At 51.5% G+C, this 18,250-nt stretch overlaps 1 protein-coding gene across 1 annotated transcript; it reads left to right on the top strand.

Annotated features, from left to right (window-relative positions):
• The first annotated feature begins 2,790 nt into the window (after positions 1 to 2,790).
• Positions 2,791 to 17,829, top strand: MAPK7 (mitogen-activated protein kinase 7). Its single transcript, XM_066577006.1, has 6 exons — positions 2,791 to 3,183; positions 4,014 to 4,179; positions 9,014 to 10,200; positions 12,979 to 13,925; positions 14,339 to 14,466; positions 16,337 to 17,829. The coding sequence occupies exons 1-6, from the start codon at positions 2,982 to 2,984 to the stop codon at positions 16,488 to 16,490; spliced, it is 2,784 nt and encodes a 927-aa protein (XP_066433103.1). The 5' UTR covers positions 2,791 to 2,981; the 3' UTR covers positions 16,491 to 17,829.
• Positions 17,830 to 18,250: the final 421 nt, after the last annotated feature.

Below are 18,250 nucleotides of genomic sequence, written 5' to 3'. Positions count from 1 at the left end.
GCCCTCTCCCATCACTGGCCCCTCTCATCCTGCCCTCTCCCATCACTGATCCCCTTAATCCTGCCCTCTCCCATCACATCACTGGTCCTCCTCATCCTGCCCTCTCCCACCTCTGGACCCCTTCGTCCTGCCCTCTCCCATCACCTGTCCCCTTCATCCTGCCCTCTCCCATCACCTGTCCCCTTCATCCTGCCCTCTCCCATCAACTGTCCCCTTCATCCTGCCCTCTCCCATCAACTGTCCCCTTCATCCTGCCCTCTCCCATCACTGGTCCCCCTCATCCTGCCCTCTCCCATCACTGGTCCCCCTCATCCTGCCCTCTCCCATCACTGGTCCCCCTCATCCTGCCCTCTCCCATCACTGGTCCCCCTCATCCTGCCCTCTCCCATCACTGGTCCCCCTCATCCTGCCCTCTCCCATCACTGATCCCCCTCATCCTGCTCTCTTCCAAGCACTGGTCCCCCTCATCCTGCCCTCTCCCATCACATCACTGGTCCTCCTCATCCTGCCCTCTCCCATCACTGGATCCCTTCATCCTGCCCTCTCCCATCACCTGTCCCCTTCATCCTGCCCTCTCCCATCACTGGTCCCCCTGATCCTGCCCTCTGCCATCACTGGTCCCCCTCACCCTGCCCTCTTCCCATCACTGGTCTCCCCCCATCCTGCCCTCTCCCATCACTGGTCCCCCCCCCCCATCCTGCCCTCTCCCATCACTGGTCCCCCCCCATCCTGCCCTCTCCCATCGCTGGTCCCCCCCCCCATCCTGCCCTCTCCCATCACTGGTCCCCCCCCCATCCTGCCCTCTCCCATTACTGCCCCCCCCCATCCTGCCCTCTCCCATCACTGGTCCCCCCCCATCCTGCCCTCTCCCATCACTGATCCCCCCCCCCCATCCTGCCCTCTCCCATCACTGGTCCCCCCCCCATCCTGCCCTCTCCCATCACTGGTCCCCCCCCATCCTGCCCTCTCCCATCACTGGTCCCCCCCCCATCCTGCCCTCTCCCATCACTGGTCCCCCCCCATCCTGCCCTCTCCCATCACTGGTTCCCCCCCCCCCATCCTGCCCTCTCCCATCACTGGTCCCCCCCCCCCATCCTGCCCTCTCCCATCACTGGTCCCCCCCCCCCCATCCTGCCCTCTCCCATCACTGGTCCCCCCCCCCCCATCCTGCACTCTCCCATCACTGGTCCCCCCCCCCATCCTGCCCTCTCCCATTACTGGTCCCCTCCATCCTGCCCTCTCCCATCACTGGCACCCCTCATCCTGCCCTCTCCCATCACTGGAAGTCGATGGAAGCTGCCCGATCCGCAATTCACATTGCGGAGGGGCTGCGGATTCCGCAGGAAAGCAGGAGTTTAAAAAGAAAAAAAAATTGTACTGCGCATGTGCGTCTACCGACACTTGTGAAGTACAGAAAAGGGAAGACCCGGACAGGTATGCAGGGTTGCCGGCCGCGGGCAGGGTAGGATTCTGTGGCGGAATACTGCATGTGGAACCCGACCCGCCTGTGGACATTATTTTGCACCCTCCCATACTGGTACACCTCATTTTTGCCTCCTCCCATGACTAGTGCCCTCACCTTACCCCTCCCATGACTAGTGCCCTCACCTTACCCCTCCCATGACTAGTAACTTCCCCCCTGCCCTATTCAACAAATATCCTCACCCCCTAACCCGACCTATCACTGGTACACCTTATGCTGCCTGCGGCCATCACTGATACCCCGTGGTCATCTGGCCCCCTCCCATCACTGGTATTCCTTATCTCTCCTCCTCCCATCACTTGTGCCCACTCCCCCTAACACTGGTACCCCGGCCCCCTCCCTTCAGTGGCAGCCATCCTCCTGCCCCCTCCCTTCAGTGGCAGCCATCCTCCTGCCCCCTCCCTTCAGTGGCAGCCATCCTCCTGCCCCCTCCCTTCAGTGGCAGCCATCCACCTGCCCCCTCCCTTCAGTGGCAGCCATCCACCTGCCCCCTCCCTTCAGTGGCAGCCATCCACCTGCCCCCTCCCTTCAGTGGCAGCCATCCACCTGCCCCCTCCCTTCAGTGGCAGCCATCCTCCTGCCCCCTCCCATAGCTGGTACCCACGTCTTCCCTTCAGTGGCAGCCATCCTCCTGCCCCCTCCCTTCAGTGGCAGCCATCCTCCTGCCCCTCCCACGGCTGGTACCCACGTCCTCCCTTCAGTGGCAGACATCCTCCTGCCCCCTCCCTTCAGTGGCAGCCATCCTCCTGCCCCTCCCACGGCTGGTACCCACGTCCTCCCTTCAGTGGCAGCCATCCTCCTGCCCCCTCCCTTCAGTGGCAGCCATCCTCCTGCCCCCTCCCACGGCTGGTACCCACGTCCTCCCTTCAGTGGCAGCCATCCTCCTGCCCCCTCCCTTTAGTGGCAGCCATCCTCCTGCCCCCTCCCTTTAGTGGCAGCCATCCTCCTGCCCCCTCCCTTCAGTGGCAGCCATCCTCCTGCCCCCTCCAACGGCTGGTACCCACGTCCTCCTCCTCCCGTCCCTGCCCCCTCCCACACAGCAGTGCAGTACTACTCCCATCCTCCTCCGCCCACAGCTCTCAGCAGCAGCAGCGCGCAGTCTGCTTGGCGGCCGCACGGTTGCTAGGCAGCGGGACACGCCCCCTGCAGCGCTCATCTACTCACTGGCTGGCTCTGGAGCCGCCACTCAGGAATGGTCCCGCCCTTCAAACTCGGATTGGTGGAGCGGATCCGTTCCCTGGGCGGTGACTTCAGTGACCACGCCCCAGATCGCCGCTAAACATCCGGGACCTGTCCACACTTCATTCTTAAAGGAGCCGCAGCTCGTAGACTTCCGTGTGCGGAGGAGGCGGGAGGGGCGTGGTTACCGGGCCGGCAGGCCGCCACATGCCGTGACAAGTGGGGGAGCTGCTTTCTATAAGACGGGCCACAATGACGTCACGTGTAGAGTGATATATCACTATGTAATATAATGTCCCATCACTGACTGCAGGAAACAATGGAGGAGGAGAAGAAGCCGGAGGGCGAAGCCTCCAAGCTGCAGCCGGCCCGCTGCGCCTCCACCACCGCCAACAACCTCGCCATCCTCAAGGAGCGCTCCTTCGACGTCAACTTTGATGTTGGCGATGAGTACGAGATCATCGAGACGATCGGCACGGGCGCCTACGGGGTGGTGTCATCCGCGCGGAGGAAGGACAGCGGTAAGAGGCACTACAGCTCCCAGCAGTGAGAGCAGCAGGTGGCGTCAACTGTCACAACCCCCAAATGGTCCTCAGACCTTAGTACAGCCAGAGGGCTGACACCAGCGAGCACTAGCGGGGACAGAGAAACTCAGCATAGACTGATACATTGTAACAAACGTCAGCTGTGAGACGTCAGGAGGGTTTTCAGGGTTCTCATTCACTGACAGGCAGCGGAGATCTTGAAATGGTGACGGACTGAAGACCAGCGCTTTATGCGCCATTCTTAATACGTTGTCCGTGTTAGGGGACCTTTAATATATTAACCCCTTCACGCCCCAGAGATCTGTATGGCGCCGGTGTAAGCCGTCTGACCATTGTAACCCAACTGCGATTAGCATTTGCGCTGCTTGTGGCTGTTAACCCTTTAAATGCCTCGATCGGCATTTAGGGGTCTTGAATGACCCCCTTATAAGGAGCTGTTTGATTGTCAGGATGAGCGGGGCCCTTCTGAAGACACCCAGGGCCCCCATGTGTTTCTGCCTACTAAGACAGGCCTGTGGCACATCCTAATAGAGCGCTTGTCGATCGCTACAATCGCAGGTTCGAGACCCCCGAGGGGAAAAGTGAGTATAAGCCCTCCCTCCGTGTTTATAATATCCGGTGTCGCTGCGTCCGGATAAGTCCAGCCCAGCTAAGAAACGCCTCGTTTATCCCAAACCGTAAATGGCTCCGGAAAATAAGTACACAACGTCAGAATTGCGTTTTTTTTTTTTGGTTTTCATTTACAGGATGCCGCCATGTGGCGGCGTTGGCGATACTAACCACACCCACTCTTCTCCACCTATCAGGTCAGAAGTTCGCCATTAAGAAGATTCCCAACGCCTTCGACGTGGTGACCAACGCCAAGCGCACCCTGCGGGAGCTCAAGATCCTCAAGCACTTCAAACATGACAACGTCATCGCCATCAAGGACATCCTGAGGCCGGCCGTGCCCTACTGCGACTTCAAGTCTGTGTAAGGACTCCACGCAACTCCCTTATGTAGGGCAGGAACTAGAGAGTAAGGAACTGACATGGTGGGAGCAGCAGAGTCCACAGCAGCACAGAGGATGTCAGGAGAGGAGTGTGCTGATCACATGGGGGGGGGGGGGTCACAAACTGAGGGTTACATAGTGGGAGGAGCAGAGTCCACAGCAGCACAGATGATGTCAGGAGAGGAGTGTGCTGATCACATGGGGGGGGGGGTCACAAACTGAGGGTTACATAGTGGGAGGAGCAGAGTCCACAGCAGCACAGAGGATGTCAGGAGGGGAGTGTGCTGATCACATGGGAGGAGACAGACTGAGAGTTACATAGTGGGGGGGGGGGACAGAGTCCACAGCAGCACAGAGGATGTCAGGAGAGGAGTGTGCTGATCACATAGGAGGACACAGACTGAGGGTTATATAGTGGGAGTAGTAGATTCCACAGCAGCACAGAGGATGTCAGGAGGGGAGTGTGCTGATCACATGGGAGGACACAGACTGAGAGTTACATAGTGGGGGGGAGCTGAGTCCACAGCAGCACAGAGGATGTCAGGAGAGGAGTGTGCTGATCACATCGGGGGGACACAGACTGAGAGTTATATACTGGGAGGAGCAGAGTCCACAGCAGCACAGAGGATGTCAGGAGAGGAGTGTGCTGATCACATGGGAGGACACAGACTGAGAGTTACATAGTGGGGGGAGCAGAGTCCACAGCAGCACAGAGGATGTCAGGAGAGGAGTGTGCTGATCACATGGGGGGGGGGGGGTCACAGACTGATGGTTACATAGTGGGGGGAGCTGAGTCCACAGCAGCACAGAGGATGTCAGGAGAGGCGTGTGCTGATCACATGGAGGACCCAGACAGAGGGTTACATAGTGGGAGGAGCAGAGTCCACAGCAGCACAGAGGATGTCAGGAGGGGAGTGCGCTGATCACATGAGGGGTTATTGACTGATGGTTACATAGTGGGGGGAGCTGAGTCCACAGCAGCACAGAGGGTGTCAGGAGGGGAGTGTGCTGATCACAGGGGAGGGACACAGACTGAGAGTTACATAGTGGGAAGAGCAGCGCCCACAGCAGCACAGAGGATGTCAGGAGAGGAGTGCGCTGATCACATGGGGGGTCACAGACTGAGAGTTACCTAGTGGGAGGAGCAGAGTCCACAGCAGCACAGAGGATGTCAGGAGAGGAGTGTGCTGATCACATGGGAGGACACAGACTGAGAGTTACACAGTGGGAGGAGCACAGTCCACAGCAGCACAGAGGATGTCAGGAGAGGAGTGTGCTGATCACATGGGGGGGGGGGGGGTCACAGAATGAGAGTTGCAGAGTCCACATCAGCACAGAGGATGTCAGGAGAGGCGTGTGCTGATCACATGGGTGGACACAGACTGAGAGTTACATAGTGGGGGGGAGCAGAGTCCACAGCAGCACAGAGGATGTCAGGAGAGCAGTTCACTGATTACATGGGAGGACACAGACTGAGAGTTGCAGAGTCCACAGCAACATGGAGGATGTCAGTAGAGGAGTGTGCTGATCACATGGGGGGTCACTGACTGATGGTTACATAGTGGGAGGAGCAGAGTCCACAGCAGCACAGAGGATGTCAGGAGAGGAGTGTGCTGATCACATGGGGGGTCACTGACTGATGGTTACATAGTGGGAGGAGCAGAGTCCACAGCAGCACAGAGGATGTCAGGAGAGGAGTGTGCTGATCACATGGGGGGTCACTGACTGATGGTTACATAGTGGGAGGAGCAGAGTCCACAGCAGCACAGAGGATGTCAGGAGAGGAGTGTGCTGATCACATGGGTGGTCACTGACTGATGGTTACATAGTGGGAGGAGCAGAGTCCACAGCAGCACAGAGGATGTCAGGAGAGGAGTGTGCTGATCACATGGGGGGTCACTGACTGATGGTTACATAGTGGGAGGAGCAGAGTCCACAGCAGCACAGAGGATGTCAGGAGAGGAGTGTGCTGATCACATGGGGGGTCACTGACTGATGGTTACATAGTGGGAGGAGCAGAGTCCACAGCAGCACAGAGGATGTCAGGAGAGGAGTGTGCTGATCACATGGGAGGACACAGACTGAGAGTTACATAGTGGGAGGAGCAGAGTCCACAGCAGCACAGAGGATGTCAGGAGAGGGGTGCGCTGATCATATGGTGAAACAGACTGAGAGTTACCTAGTGGGAGGAGCAGAATCCACAGCAGCACAGAGGATGTCAGGAGAGGAGTGTGCTGATCACATAGGAGGACACAGACTGAGAGTTACCTAGTGGGAGGAGCAGAGTCCACAGCAGCACACAGGATGTCAGGAGAGGGTGGCGTTGATCACATGGGGGGGACACAGACTGAGAGTTACATAGTGGGAGGAGCAGAGTCCACAGCAGCACAGAGGATGTCAGGAGAGGAGTGTGCTGATCATATGGGAGGTCATAGACTGAGAGTTACATAGTGGGGGGAGCAGAGTCCACAGCAGCACAGAGGATGTCAGGAGATGAGTATGCTGATCACATGGGAGGACACAGACTGAGAGTTACATAGTGGGGGGAGCAGAGTCCACAGCAGCACAAAGGATGTCAGGAGAGGAGTATGCTGATCACATGGGAGGACACAGACTGAGAGTTACATAGTGGGGGAGCAGATTCCACAGCAGCACAGAGGATGTCAGGAGAGGAGTGTGCTGATCACATGGGAGGACACAGACTGATAGTTACATAGTGGGGGGAGCAGAGTGCACAGCAGCACAGAGGATGTCAGGAGAGGAGTGTGCTGATCACATGGGAGGACACAGACTGAGAGTTACCTAGTGGGAGGAGCAGAGTCCACAGCAGCACAGAGGATGTCAGGAGAGGAGTGTGCTGATCACATGGGAGGAGACAGACTGAGGGTTATATAGTGGGGGGGGGGGGGGACAGAGTCCACAGCAGCACAGAAGATTTACAAAGTGGGTGTGCTGATCTGATGTGAAGGGTATCATCTCTTAAGCAGGGCACCTAATATGTCTGTGAGGAGACTTGAGACCCATTTACAACTAATGATTTTTGTCCAAAACGACTGAAAATGAGCAGTAATCGTTAGGTGTAAACACCGCCATCCTGCACTTCTCATCGGAACGATGATTTTCAGGTGAACTTAAAAGCCATCTTTTAGGCGAAAAAAAAAAATCTCTCAACCGACTACATGCTGGGAGTCGGGAGATTACATTGTATTCTGCCCCAACCCTCCTGAAGAACATTGCAGCTGTGGGCACAGCTGGGCTTGTGATGCATCACACACTGGGCTCTACAAACAGCTTATTGAGGCCCTTTTACGTGTAAATAAAGATGATAAAGTGTTAATGGGCATTACTGGCCATTATTACTTTATGCAAAAAGATTGCTAAAACTTTAAACCTTTCATTCGTTTGAAAGATTATATTTTATAAGGCCATACATGCTCTTCTGGGAAATATGCAAACAAGGAAGATGGAACTATAGCTCTTCAGCGCCACCTATTGGATGGCAGCATTTCTTCAAATCAGTATCCAACCCATTATACAGATCTTTATAACAATGATGCCCTTCCCTACCCAAGTCACAGGCCTCTCCCTAGCCAAGCCAAAAACCTACTGCACGCTGATGAGGGGCAAAAACCAAGAAACAGCTGTCTGGTTTTCATGCTTTTCGTCAATTCCCAATTATTGTTATAAATACCTGTATAAGGAGTCTGACATTGATTTGAAGGAATGCTGCCATCCAATAGGTGGCGCTGCAAAGGTCTTTTCCATCATCCTAATTTGCAGATCTGATAGGAAGTCACAGCCTAGAACAGTGATGGCGAACCTTTTAGAGATCGAGTGCCCAAAATTCAACCCAAAACCCACTTGTTTACTGCAAAGTGCCAACACGTCAGGGGGCGGGGCTTATCACAACGTATGATTTTTACCCCCGTGGTTCTAAAAAGGACCGGGCCGCTTCACAATAGACAGGGTGCAGATTTTGACAGCTTTTAGAATGAGGAAATACTGCAGAATGTCCTCAGCGGAAACCTCTGTGGAGAATTCTGCAGCATTTCCGCATCCAAAAAGCAGTCAAAATCTGCACTCGCTCTATTTTAAAACACACCCCAGCGGTAATAGTGACCCCCACCCCCCAGCGATCCCAGTGATAATAGTGGCGGCCCCAGCGGTAATAGTGACCCCCACCCCCCAGCAGTAATAGTGACCCACACCCCCCGGCAATCCCAGCGATAATAGTGACTCCCCCCCCCCCCCCCCCCCAGCGGCCCCCAGTATAGTAGTGACACCCCCGACGGCGGCCCCCAGTATAATAGTGACACCCCCGATGGCGGCCCCCAGTATAACAGTGACACCCCCGACGGCGGCCCCCAGAATAACAGTGACACCCCCCCCCCCCCCCCACGGCGCCCCCCCCCTCCCCCATCCACTTCGAGACCCACATACTTACACCCTGCTCCTCATGAAAGCTCCACTGCTCCTATGCTCAGCGCTGATCCCAGCACACGCTGTGACATCAGTGTGCTGCTGGACGCCTTCTTCCTCTGCTCTCGCGGAACATAAGAGGAGACGTCGGGGAAGGGGGGAGGAGGATCCTGGCTGCACATGGACATCAGTGTGCGCAGCTAGCAGCGCAGCTGAGTGAATGTCGGCAGGGGAGCCGCGGCCCCTGCGGGTATTCACAAGTGGTGAGCGGCTGATGGCAATGCATGCCAGCAGGGAGGGCTCTGTGTGCCATAGGTTCACCACCACTGGCCTAGGAGTAGGTTTCCCTTGCGGCTTAGTCTGTGGGTACTGCTAACTGGTGTCTCTGTTACCCAGGTACGTGGTGCTGGACCTCATGGAGAGCGACCTTCATCAGATCATTCACTCCTCGCAGCCACTGACTTTAGAGCATGCCCGCTACTTCCTGTACCAACTACTGCGGGGGCTGAAGTATATACATTCTGCCAACGTCCTTCACCGGGACCTGAAGCCAAGTAACCTCCTCATCAATGAGAACTGTGAGCTGAAGATCGGAGACTTCGGCATGGCACGGGGGCTCTGCACTAAACCCGATGAGTACAAGTACTTCATGACAGAGTATGTGGCCACTCGCTGGTACCGCGCCCCCGAGCTGATGCTGTCGCTACATGAGTACACCCAGGCCATCGACATGTGGTCTGTGGGCTGCATCTTCGCTGAGATGCTGGGCCGCAAGCAGCTGTTCCCCGGAAAGAACTACATCCACCAACTGCAGCTCATTATGACAGTGCTCGGCACGCCGTCCAACCAGGTCATCCGGGCAATTGGTGCAGAGAGGGTCCGAGCCTACATCCAGAGCCTGCCCTCTCGCCAGCCGGTGCCATGGACAGAGCTGTACCCTCAAGGTGACCGCAAAGCCCTCGACCTCTTGTCCAAGATGTTGCGGTTTGACCCGCGAGAACGGATTTCTGTTCGTGAAGCCTTACGCCACCCTTTCTTGTCCAAATACCATGACCCTGATGACGAGCCAGAATGTGTGCCCGCTTTTGACTTTGGCTTTGACAAAAAGATCCTGACTAAAGAGCAGATTAAAGAGGCCATCGTGGCTGAAATAGACAATTTCCACCGCAGGCGAGAGGGCATCCGGCGTCAGATCAGCTTCAAGCCTGCCTTAAAGCCCGCAGTAGAGGGGCCAGGTCCAGAGGCTATGGTGAGAGAGGATGACTTCCAGTCACCATCGCTTCCTCCACCCCCGGACGGATTAGATGTGGACATGCCCAGTGCCAACTCTGCAAGAGAGAGGGCAGATTTTCCTATGGAGTCACCCCGAGTTCAAGAAAAAACAGAGACCATTGACTTGACCTCTCCTGTGGAGAGTGAGGAATCGGAGCCGCAGCAGGTGAAGGAGGAGGTGAAAGAGGAGGCGCCTGTTATTAAAGCCGATCCAGAGCCTGTGCCAAAGAAAGAGGGCGCCATATCTGACGATACAAAGGCAGCACTAAAGGCCGCTCTACTGAAATCAGCCCTGCGGAACAAATCCAAAGGTGAGGAAGTGAGAAGCCAAAAATATCAATATCCACATGCATAACCCATTACATTCTCTATAGGGGCAGTATTATAGTGGTTATATTCTTGTTCATAGGGGGCAGTATTATAGTAGTTATATTCTTGTACATAGGGGGCAGTATTATAGTAGTTATATTCTTGTACATAGGGAGCAGTATTATAGTAGTTATATTGTACATAGGGGGCAGTATTATAGTGGTTATATTCTTGTTCATGGGAGGCAGTATTATACTAGTTATATTCTGGTACATAGGAGGCAGTATTATAGTAGTTATATTCTTGTATATAGGGGGCAGTATTATAGTAGTTATATTCTTGTACATAGGGAGCAGTATTATAGTAGTTATATTCTTGTACATGGGGCAGTATTATAGTAGTTATATTGTTGTACATAGGGGGCAGTATTATAGTAGTTATATTCTTGTATATAGGGTACAGTATTATAGTAGTTATATTCTTGTACATAGGGCGCAGTATTATAGTAGTTATATGTTTGTACATAGGGGGCAGTATTATAGTAGTTATATTTTTGTATATAGGGGGCAGTATTATAGTAGTTATATTTTTGTATATAGGGGGCAGTATTATAGTAGTTATATTTTTGTATATAGGGGGCAGTATTATAGTAGTTATATTCTTGTACATAGGAGGGCAGTATTATAGTAGTTATATTCTTGTACATAGGAGGGCAGTATTATAGTAGTTATATTCTTGTACATAGGAGGGCAGTATTATAGTAGCTATATTCTTGTACATAGGAGGCAGTATTATAGTAGTTATATTTTTGTACACAGTAGCAGTATAATAGTAGTTATACTCTTGCACATAGGAGGCAGTATAATAGTAGTTATACTCTTGCACATAGGAGGCAGTATTATAGCAGTTATATTCTTGTACATAGGAGGCAGTATTATAACAGTTATATTCTTGTACATAGGAGGCAGTATTATAGTAGTTATATTCTTGTACATAGGGGGCAGTATTATAGTAGTTGTATTCTTGTACACAGAAGCATTATTATAGTAGTTATATTCTTGTACATGGGGGGCAGTATTATAGTAGGTATATTCTTGTATATAGGGAGGCAGTATTATAGTAGTTATATTCTTGTATATAGGGGGCAGTATTATAGTAGTTATATTCTTGTACATAGAGGGCAGTATTATAGTAGTTATATTCTTGTACATAGGAGGCAGTATTATAGTAGTTATATTCTTGTACATAGAGGGCAGTATTATAGTAGTTATATTCTTGTACATAGGGGCAGTATTATAGTAGTTATATTCTTGTACATAGAGGGCAGTATTATAGTAGTTATATTCTTGTACATAGAGGGCAGTATTATAGTAGTTATATTCTTGTACATAGGAGGCTGTATTATAGTAGTTGTATTCTTGTACATAGGAGGCAGTATTATAGTAGTTATATTCTTGTACATAGGAGGCAGTATTATAGTAGGTATATTCTTGTATATAGGGAGGCAGTATTATAGTAGTTATATTCTTGTATATAGGGGGCAGTATTATAGTAGTTATATTCTTGTATATAGGGGGCAGTATTATAGTAGTTATATTCTTGTACATAGAGGGCAGTATTATAGTAGTTATATTCTTGTACATAGGGAGCAGTATTATAGTAGTTATATTCTTGTACATAGGGAGCAGTATTATAGTAGTTATATTCTTGTACATAGGAGGCAGTATTATAGTAGTTATATTCTTGTACATAGAGGGCAGTATTATAGTAGTTATATTCTTGTACATAGGGGCAGTATTATAGTAGTTATATTCTTGTACATAGAGGGCAGTATTATAGTAGTTATATTCTTGTACATAGAGGGCAGTATTATAGTAGTTATATTCTTGTACATAGGAGGCTGTATTATAGTAGTTGTATTCTTGTACATAGGAGGCAGTATTATAGTAGTTATATTCTTGTACATAGGAGGCAGTATTATAGTAGGTATATTCTTGTATATAGGGAGGCAGTATTATAGTAGTTATATTCTTGTATATAGGGGGCAGTATTATAGTAGTTATATTCTTGTATATAGGGGGCAGTATTATAGTAGTTATATTCTTGTACATAGAGGGCAGTATTATAGTAGTTATATTCTTGTACATAGGGAGCAGTATTATAGTAGTTATATTCTTGTACATAGGGAGCAGTAGTTATATTCTTGTACATAGGAGGCAGTATTATAGTAGTTATATTCTTGTACATAGGAGGCAGTATTATAGTAGTTATATTCTTGTACATAGGAGGCAGTATTATAGTAGTTATATTCTTGTACATAGGAGGCAGTATTATAGTAGCTATATACTTGTACATAGAGGGCAGTATTATAGTAGTTATATTCTTGTACATAGAGGGCAGTATTATAGTAGTTATATTCTTGTACATAGGAGCAGTATTATAGTAGTTATATTCTTGTACATAGGAGGCAGTATTATAGTAGTTATATTCTTGTACATAGGAGGCAGTATTATAGTAGTTATATTCTTGTACATAGGAGGCAGTATTATAGTAGTTATATTCTTGTACATAGGAGGCAGTATTATAGTAGTTATATTCTTGTACATAGGGGGCAGTATTATAGTAGTTATATTCTTGTACATAGGAGCAGTATTATAGTAGTTATATTCTTGTACATGGGGGATGGTATTATAGTAGACCAGTTTTTCAGAGCTCCATTATGCTCAAGAGGAGCTGTATTATGTATACTATGTAACTTACAGCTTTGTCTTTCTCTGTAGATGCTCCGTGTTCAGTAACTGAGACACCTGAGATAAAGAAACCAATAACAGCCCAAGAACGTCAGCGAGAACGGGAAGAGAAAAGAAGGCGGCGACAGGAGCGTGCTCGGGAGAAGGAGAAGAAGCAGAAGGAGAAGGAACGACGTGACTTAAAGAAAGTCGAAGGATTTGGGGGTCTAGTTTTGAGTGAGAACGATAAGAATCTTCTGGAGCGCTGGACTCGAATGATTGACCAGAACCATCCACACCTTCCTGCTCTTGGCATCCAAAACACCCCGACACCTCCGCCAGCAGTGATGTGCCCTGACATGTGCCCTGTCGCCCAGCCTCTTCCACCGCAGACTGTTTTTGCTGTGACAAACCTTAATCCCGTCCCCGAGGTCAGGAACCAACAGAACACCACCGTTACCTCTCCATCTGTGGCGCCCAACATCCAGTTCATGCCCCGCTGCTTAAACCCCTGCTCTGTATCCAACATGCTCCACTACGTTCCTCCGGCCTCTGCGGCCTTCCAGATCGGTCCAGTAGTGTTGGCTCCTCCGGTGAAATCAGTGACTCCTCCTCTCCCGGCTCCACTTCTGCCAGATGTTAAGTTTATTGGAGGACAAGTCTTGCCTAGTCCTTTCCCTGCTCCTGCCAGGCTCAACCCATCATGGAACAGAGGAGGGCATCAAGATGGCTGGCCTGCAGCAGACACGGGAGATGGGAAGAGCAGCTCCATCACCGTCGATCCTGCATTGTTCCTGCAAAACCCTGCTGACCTTGAGCACCCCCCGCAGCAGGTGGCAGGGATGTCTTACCCGGGAGGAGCGGTGGAGTGTCGCATCCAAGAGGAGAACAAGTCCCAGAATCTGCCAGCTCTTCCAGCCACCACCTACACCACAGTGGAGGCCAACATAGTGTCTCCAGATATCAACCTGGTGACACAACAGCTGTCAAGGTCTCAGGTTAGAATGGTGCTAGAGCCCTCCGACCCCAACTCCTATCCTAGCGCAGTGAGGACGAGTCTATGTACAGTGGTTTGTGGGGAGGACAGAGGAGGGGTTGCTTTTTGGTAAATTGATGTTATTATGAGTTTTAGAAACTCCATAAAAATGCGTGTTTTAGCACAAACTTCATGTACTTTAAACCCCACCATGAATCGCCCATCAGGGTTTCATCTACTAATGTGGTGTGCGCCCCATCGTGTCCAGTTTTATAATGATTCTGGGGTTACCTTTTCAGCTTCCTTTTAAGTGTTTGTGGTAACAAAGTATCAGTCATATTAGTAACCTAGTAGAGCTGACCAGGTGATGGAGACCCCCGCCACCGTAAATGAAAACTAACCCCCTGATTATTATTTTTGGTTTTCCATTTTCAGGTGGAAGATGTGTTGCCCCCTGTCTTTTCTGTTACCCCCAAAGGAAGTGGTGCTGGATATGGAGTGGGCTTTGACTTGGAGGAATTTTTGAACCAGTCCTTTGAGATGACTCCAGAGAACCGGGAGAGGTAAGTAAGCCAGAGGAGTACAGCGCTGAGGATGACCTTATATGTTTAATAGAGATGAGCGAGCACGCTCGGATACAGCAGCTACTCGAGCGAGCATCACTCTTCTCGAGTAACTGCTTACTGGTCTGATTATGCTCGTGGGGGCGGCGGGCGGTAGTGGGGGGGTAGGTGGAGAGAGAGATCTTAGTTTTCCTTTATTTATTTTTTTTTCCCTTTAGTCCCCTCGGGGCAACAACTTGCATTGCTTTGATCGCTCCTGCAGTATGATGTAGCCTTACATCTTACTGCGATCGGTCTAGCAGTCTAGCAAGCCACCCCACGGGCATGGCTTGATAGGCATTCTGCCAAGACAGCCTTGGGGCCTTTCAGAAAGCACCCGGCTGCCATGACTCCTGCACAGCTCCTTGCGATCTCATTGTGTGGGGGGCATACTGGACCCCCGAACATGGTTTGGGAGATTTAAATGCCACTGGCAGAATTGACAGCGGTATTTAAAGGATTATCTGCTTCCGTCAGCTACACGGCTTATCTGAGCTGTTGCCACTGAGTGTCAGCTGTAAGAAACAGCTGGCGCCTGCTTTGCCTGAAGAGAGATCGCTCCTTGCTTCCTCTTTTCATACATACCCCGACGTTGATGGACGTAAAGGTACTCCCTGCAGCACTGGCGTAACGATAGGGAAGCGGGTGCACCTGGGCCTAGGAGCCTTAGGCCTCATGTCCACGGGGAAAATCAGGCCCGCTACGGATTCTACATGGAGAATCTGCAGCGGGTCCCTCCTGCCCCGCGGACATGAGGGCTGAAAATAGGAATTTAAAAGAATTTACCCATCCGGAGCGGGCGGGGAAGGTCTTTTCTTCCTCACGGCCGGATCTTCTTTTTCGGCCGGCGGATGAACTCGTCACGCCGGCGGCACGTCGCCGACGTGCCGCGCGCATGCACCGGGCACATCCGCCGAGCCGAAGCAAGAAAGATCCGGCCGTGAGGAAGAGAAGACCTTCCCCGCCTGCTCCGGATGGGTAAATTCTTTTAAATTCCTATTTTAGGTCTCCCGCGGATCCGGACGGCTTCCATAGGCTTCAATAGAAGCCCGCGGGAGCCGTCCCCGCGGGAGACCCGCACGAAAATGGAGCATGGTCCAGATTTTTTCATGCTCCATTTTTTTTTAAATCCCTTTTATTGACCATCCGCGGGTATTTATCTACCTGCGGGTGGTCAATGCATCCCTATGAGATGCGGATCCGTGTGCGGGTGATCCGCTGCGGATCCTAAATCATATTTTTCCCGTGGACATGAGGCCTTAGGGGGCCCATAAGGCCTCTCCTCTCCATATAGGGAGCCCAGTACTATGAATAAAGCTTTATAGTTGGGGGCCCTGTTACAGGTTTTGCATTGGGGGTCAGGAGCTTCCAGCTATCCCTTTATATAAAGAGAAGTGGGGGGCCCCAAGATTTTGCACCTGAGCCCATGAGCCTTTAGCTACGCCCCTGCCCTGAAGCGTTAAATGAGAGCTCCATCCTGAACCTCCATGTTCAGCTTTAGGTTTTGGTCAGTGTTCACCTCCTGACAGTCTCACTTACGCTGCTCTTGAGTTACATCATGTGTACTTTAGTCAAATCCAGAGCTATAATCACAATTCTGCTAATATGCTGTCACAGTGGGGTATCTCACATTTTCCTGCGGTCCCTGCTGGTTCGTTGTCTACACACTTTCCTATTACATACTGTCAGATGTAGATAGAATCCTACATCTCCTACTATGCAGTAGATTATGGGATGCCTTGTGCTATTGGGCGTCCCATAGTGTAGCCCTACTCCGATAGGGTGTCCTGTCCAGCGCCCACATCTGTAACGCTCTCGTTTTACTTTGCAGCCTGGTGGACTCCACTCCTCTATCAGCGTCCCTTTTGGCGGACTGGTTGGACGTTCATCGTATGAACCCCGCAGACTTGGCTTCTCTGCAGGAGGATCTACAACTGGGATCCCCCATGAGCCTGTCCGACATTCCTGACCTGCAGGACGGCTGAGGGATCGGTGCGAGCGTGAAGATTGGCATGATGGTTGTTTTCACCAGAACACTCTATCTGATAACAAAGGGCTACATTTATGGAGGCGCCCTCCGGGAGTGATCACTGGAGCGAGGAGGGGGCAGTGGATGCACCTTGAACGGGTCATGAGGTCAGTGGGGCGGACCATGTGTTCACCTAACAATGCTCCATCAGAATGGCCCTTGTCATCCACGGCGGTCACAGTCGTCCTCTGATCTCACCAGTCAGGACTGATGATGGAACAGCGCCTCCTTCTTACAGCACTACAAGTGGATCAACCCTTCGAGTTCTCCTCCATATTGAGCTCCGCACTATTTGCAGCTGCTGCCTTGGGAGCGCCCCCTGCAGTTCGCACACCTGGAGTGTCGCCGTAGTTGCAGCCACCAACCTACAGCAGGGACTGTGGCTGCAGCCGCTGACCTACATCTGCAGTCCTCCATACAGGGTGCATTCAGGGTCTGAGGTCTCCTAATTTTTCTTTAAAAAAACCCCAAAAAACTACTTTCCGCACAAGCCGGACATATTGTCACTTTCCGCCGTCCCCTCCCTCTTCCCCAACATTGATGCCACGATCACACAGCCGCTAACAACACGTTTGGGGGGCAGTTTTGCCCACTGGAAATCTCTGCTGCATAATGGGAAAAGGTGTGACCGTAGAGAGCGTCCTTCGGCCACCGTGACAATTACTAGAAAGAAGGCGTCATTCATGCGGTCATCACATGGCAAGATCAGCTGATCTGCTGCTACACGCGCCACTTTGTGGTCGTCGGTCAACATTCGCACTCCCCCCACCAGAGGCAACGTTCCGCATCTCCAGGTCTTCACACAGGAAGGTGCGCACAGAGCCCTCTATGCGCAACAGTGTTGTTGGAGCGGCTGGTGCGCGGTCGTGGCTCCCTTGATTCGCTTTCACGTGCCGTTCGGCTTTCTTTGAACTTTCCACGTTTTTCCTGTCCATGCCGCCTTCATCACGTCTCACTCGACTGATGACGAATGTCAATTGCCGTCATTCAATGCAAGTGAAGAAAACGGATGAACACGCTTTGTTCTTGGACCATGAGCGCCGTAGGTTCGCTGCGGTGGAGGACGCTGCTGCTGCTGTACCCAAGAATACAATTAGGAGACCTCTAGACCGTGAGTGACTGCGTCTGTAGAGCGGCGCTGCATGCAAGCGGGGGATTGTATATGGCATTGTGCTGCTGACCCCCACGTGCTGTGCTGCCCGCTGAGGTCGTGCCGCTGCGGGCGTCGTATTCTCAGAACGCGCCTGATTTGTAACAAATTTTTCATAAACTGTTAATAAAACTTTATTTATTTATCACGGTGTGATTCCTACAAGGGCGGTGAGACGGACGGGGGCGCTATATACTGTATGCCGCAGACACTCCAGGCTCTTGTAGACGGGGCGCCCTTTAGGACGCAGACCCCCTCAATCGTCCAGCAGCCATCACCTCTGGGGGTCGGGGGCGCATATATTTATATTCCACAACACTTCTGCTCGATTCAAATCAAACAACCAATCACTGTGAATCAACCAACCCAAACAACCAATCAGGTTGTGAATCGAGCAGAAGTGTTGTGGAATATAAATATATGTGGGCGGGGCGCATATTAACTTATTCCACAAGACTATTTGCAACCTCATTGGTCCTTCGGCACCGCGTGGATACACCTCGTGCACGCGGATACCGTTACACAGCCGTGCATGAGGCGCCGTGCACGAGAATCACGTGATCCCA

The sequence above is a fragment of the Eleutherodactylus coqui genome, chromosome 8 (genome assembly GCF_035609145.1).
Source record: "Eleutherodactylus coqui strain aEleCoq1 chromosome 8, aEleCoq1.hap1, whole genome shotgun sequence".
In the NCBI taxonomy this organism is placed as follows: domain Eukaryota; kingdom Metazoa; phylum Chordata; class Amphibia; order Anura; family Eleutherodactylidae; genus Eleutherodactylus; species Eleutherodactylus coqui.
This window is presented reverse-complemented; position numbering and strand designations above follow the sequence as displayed.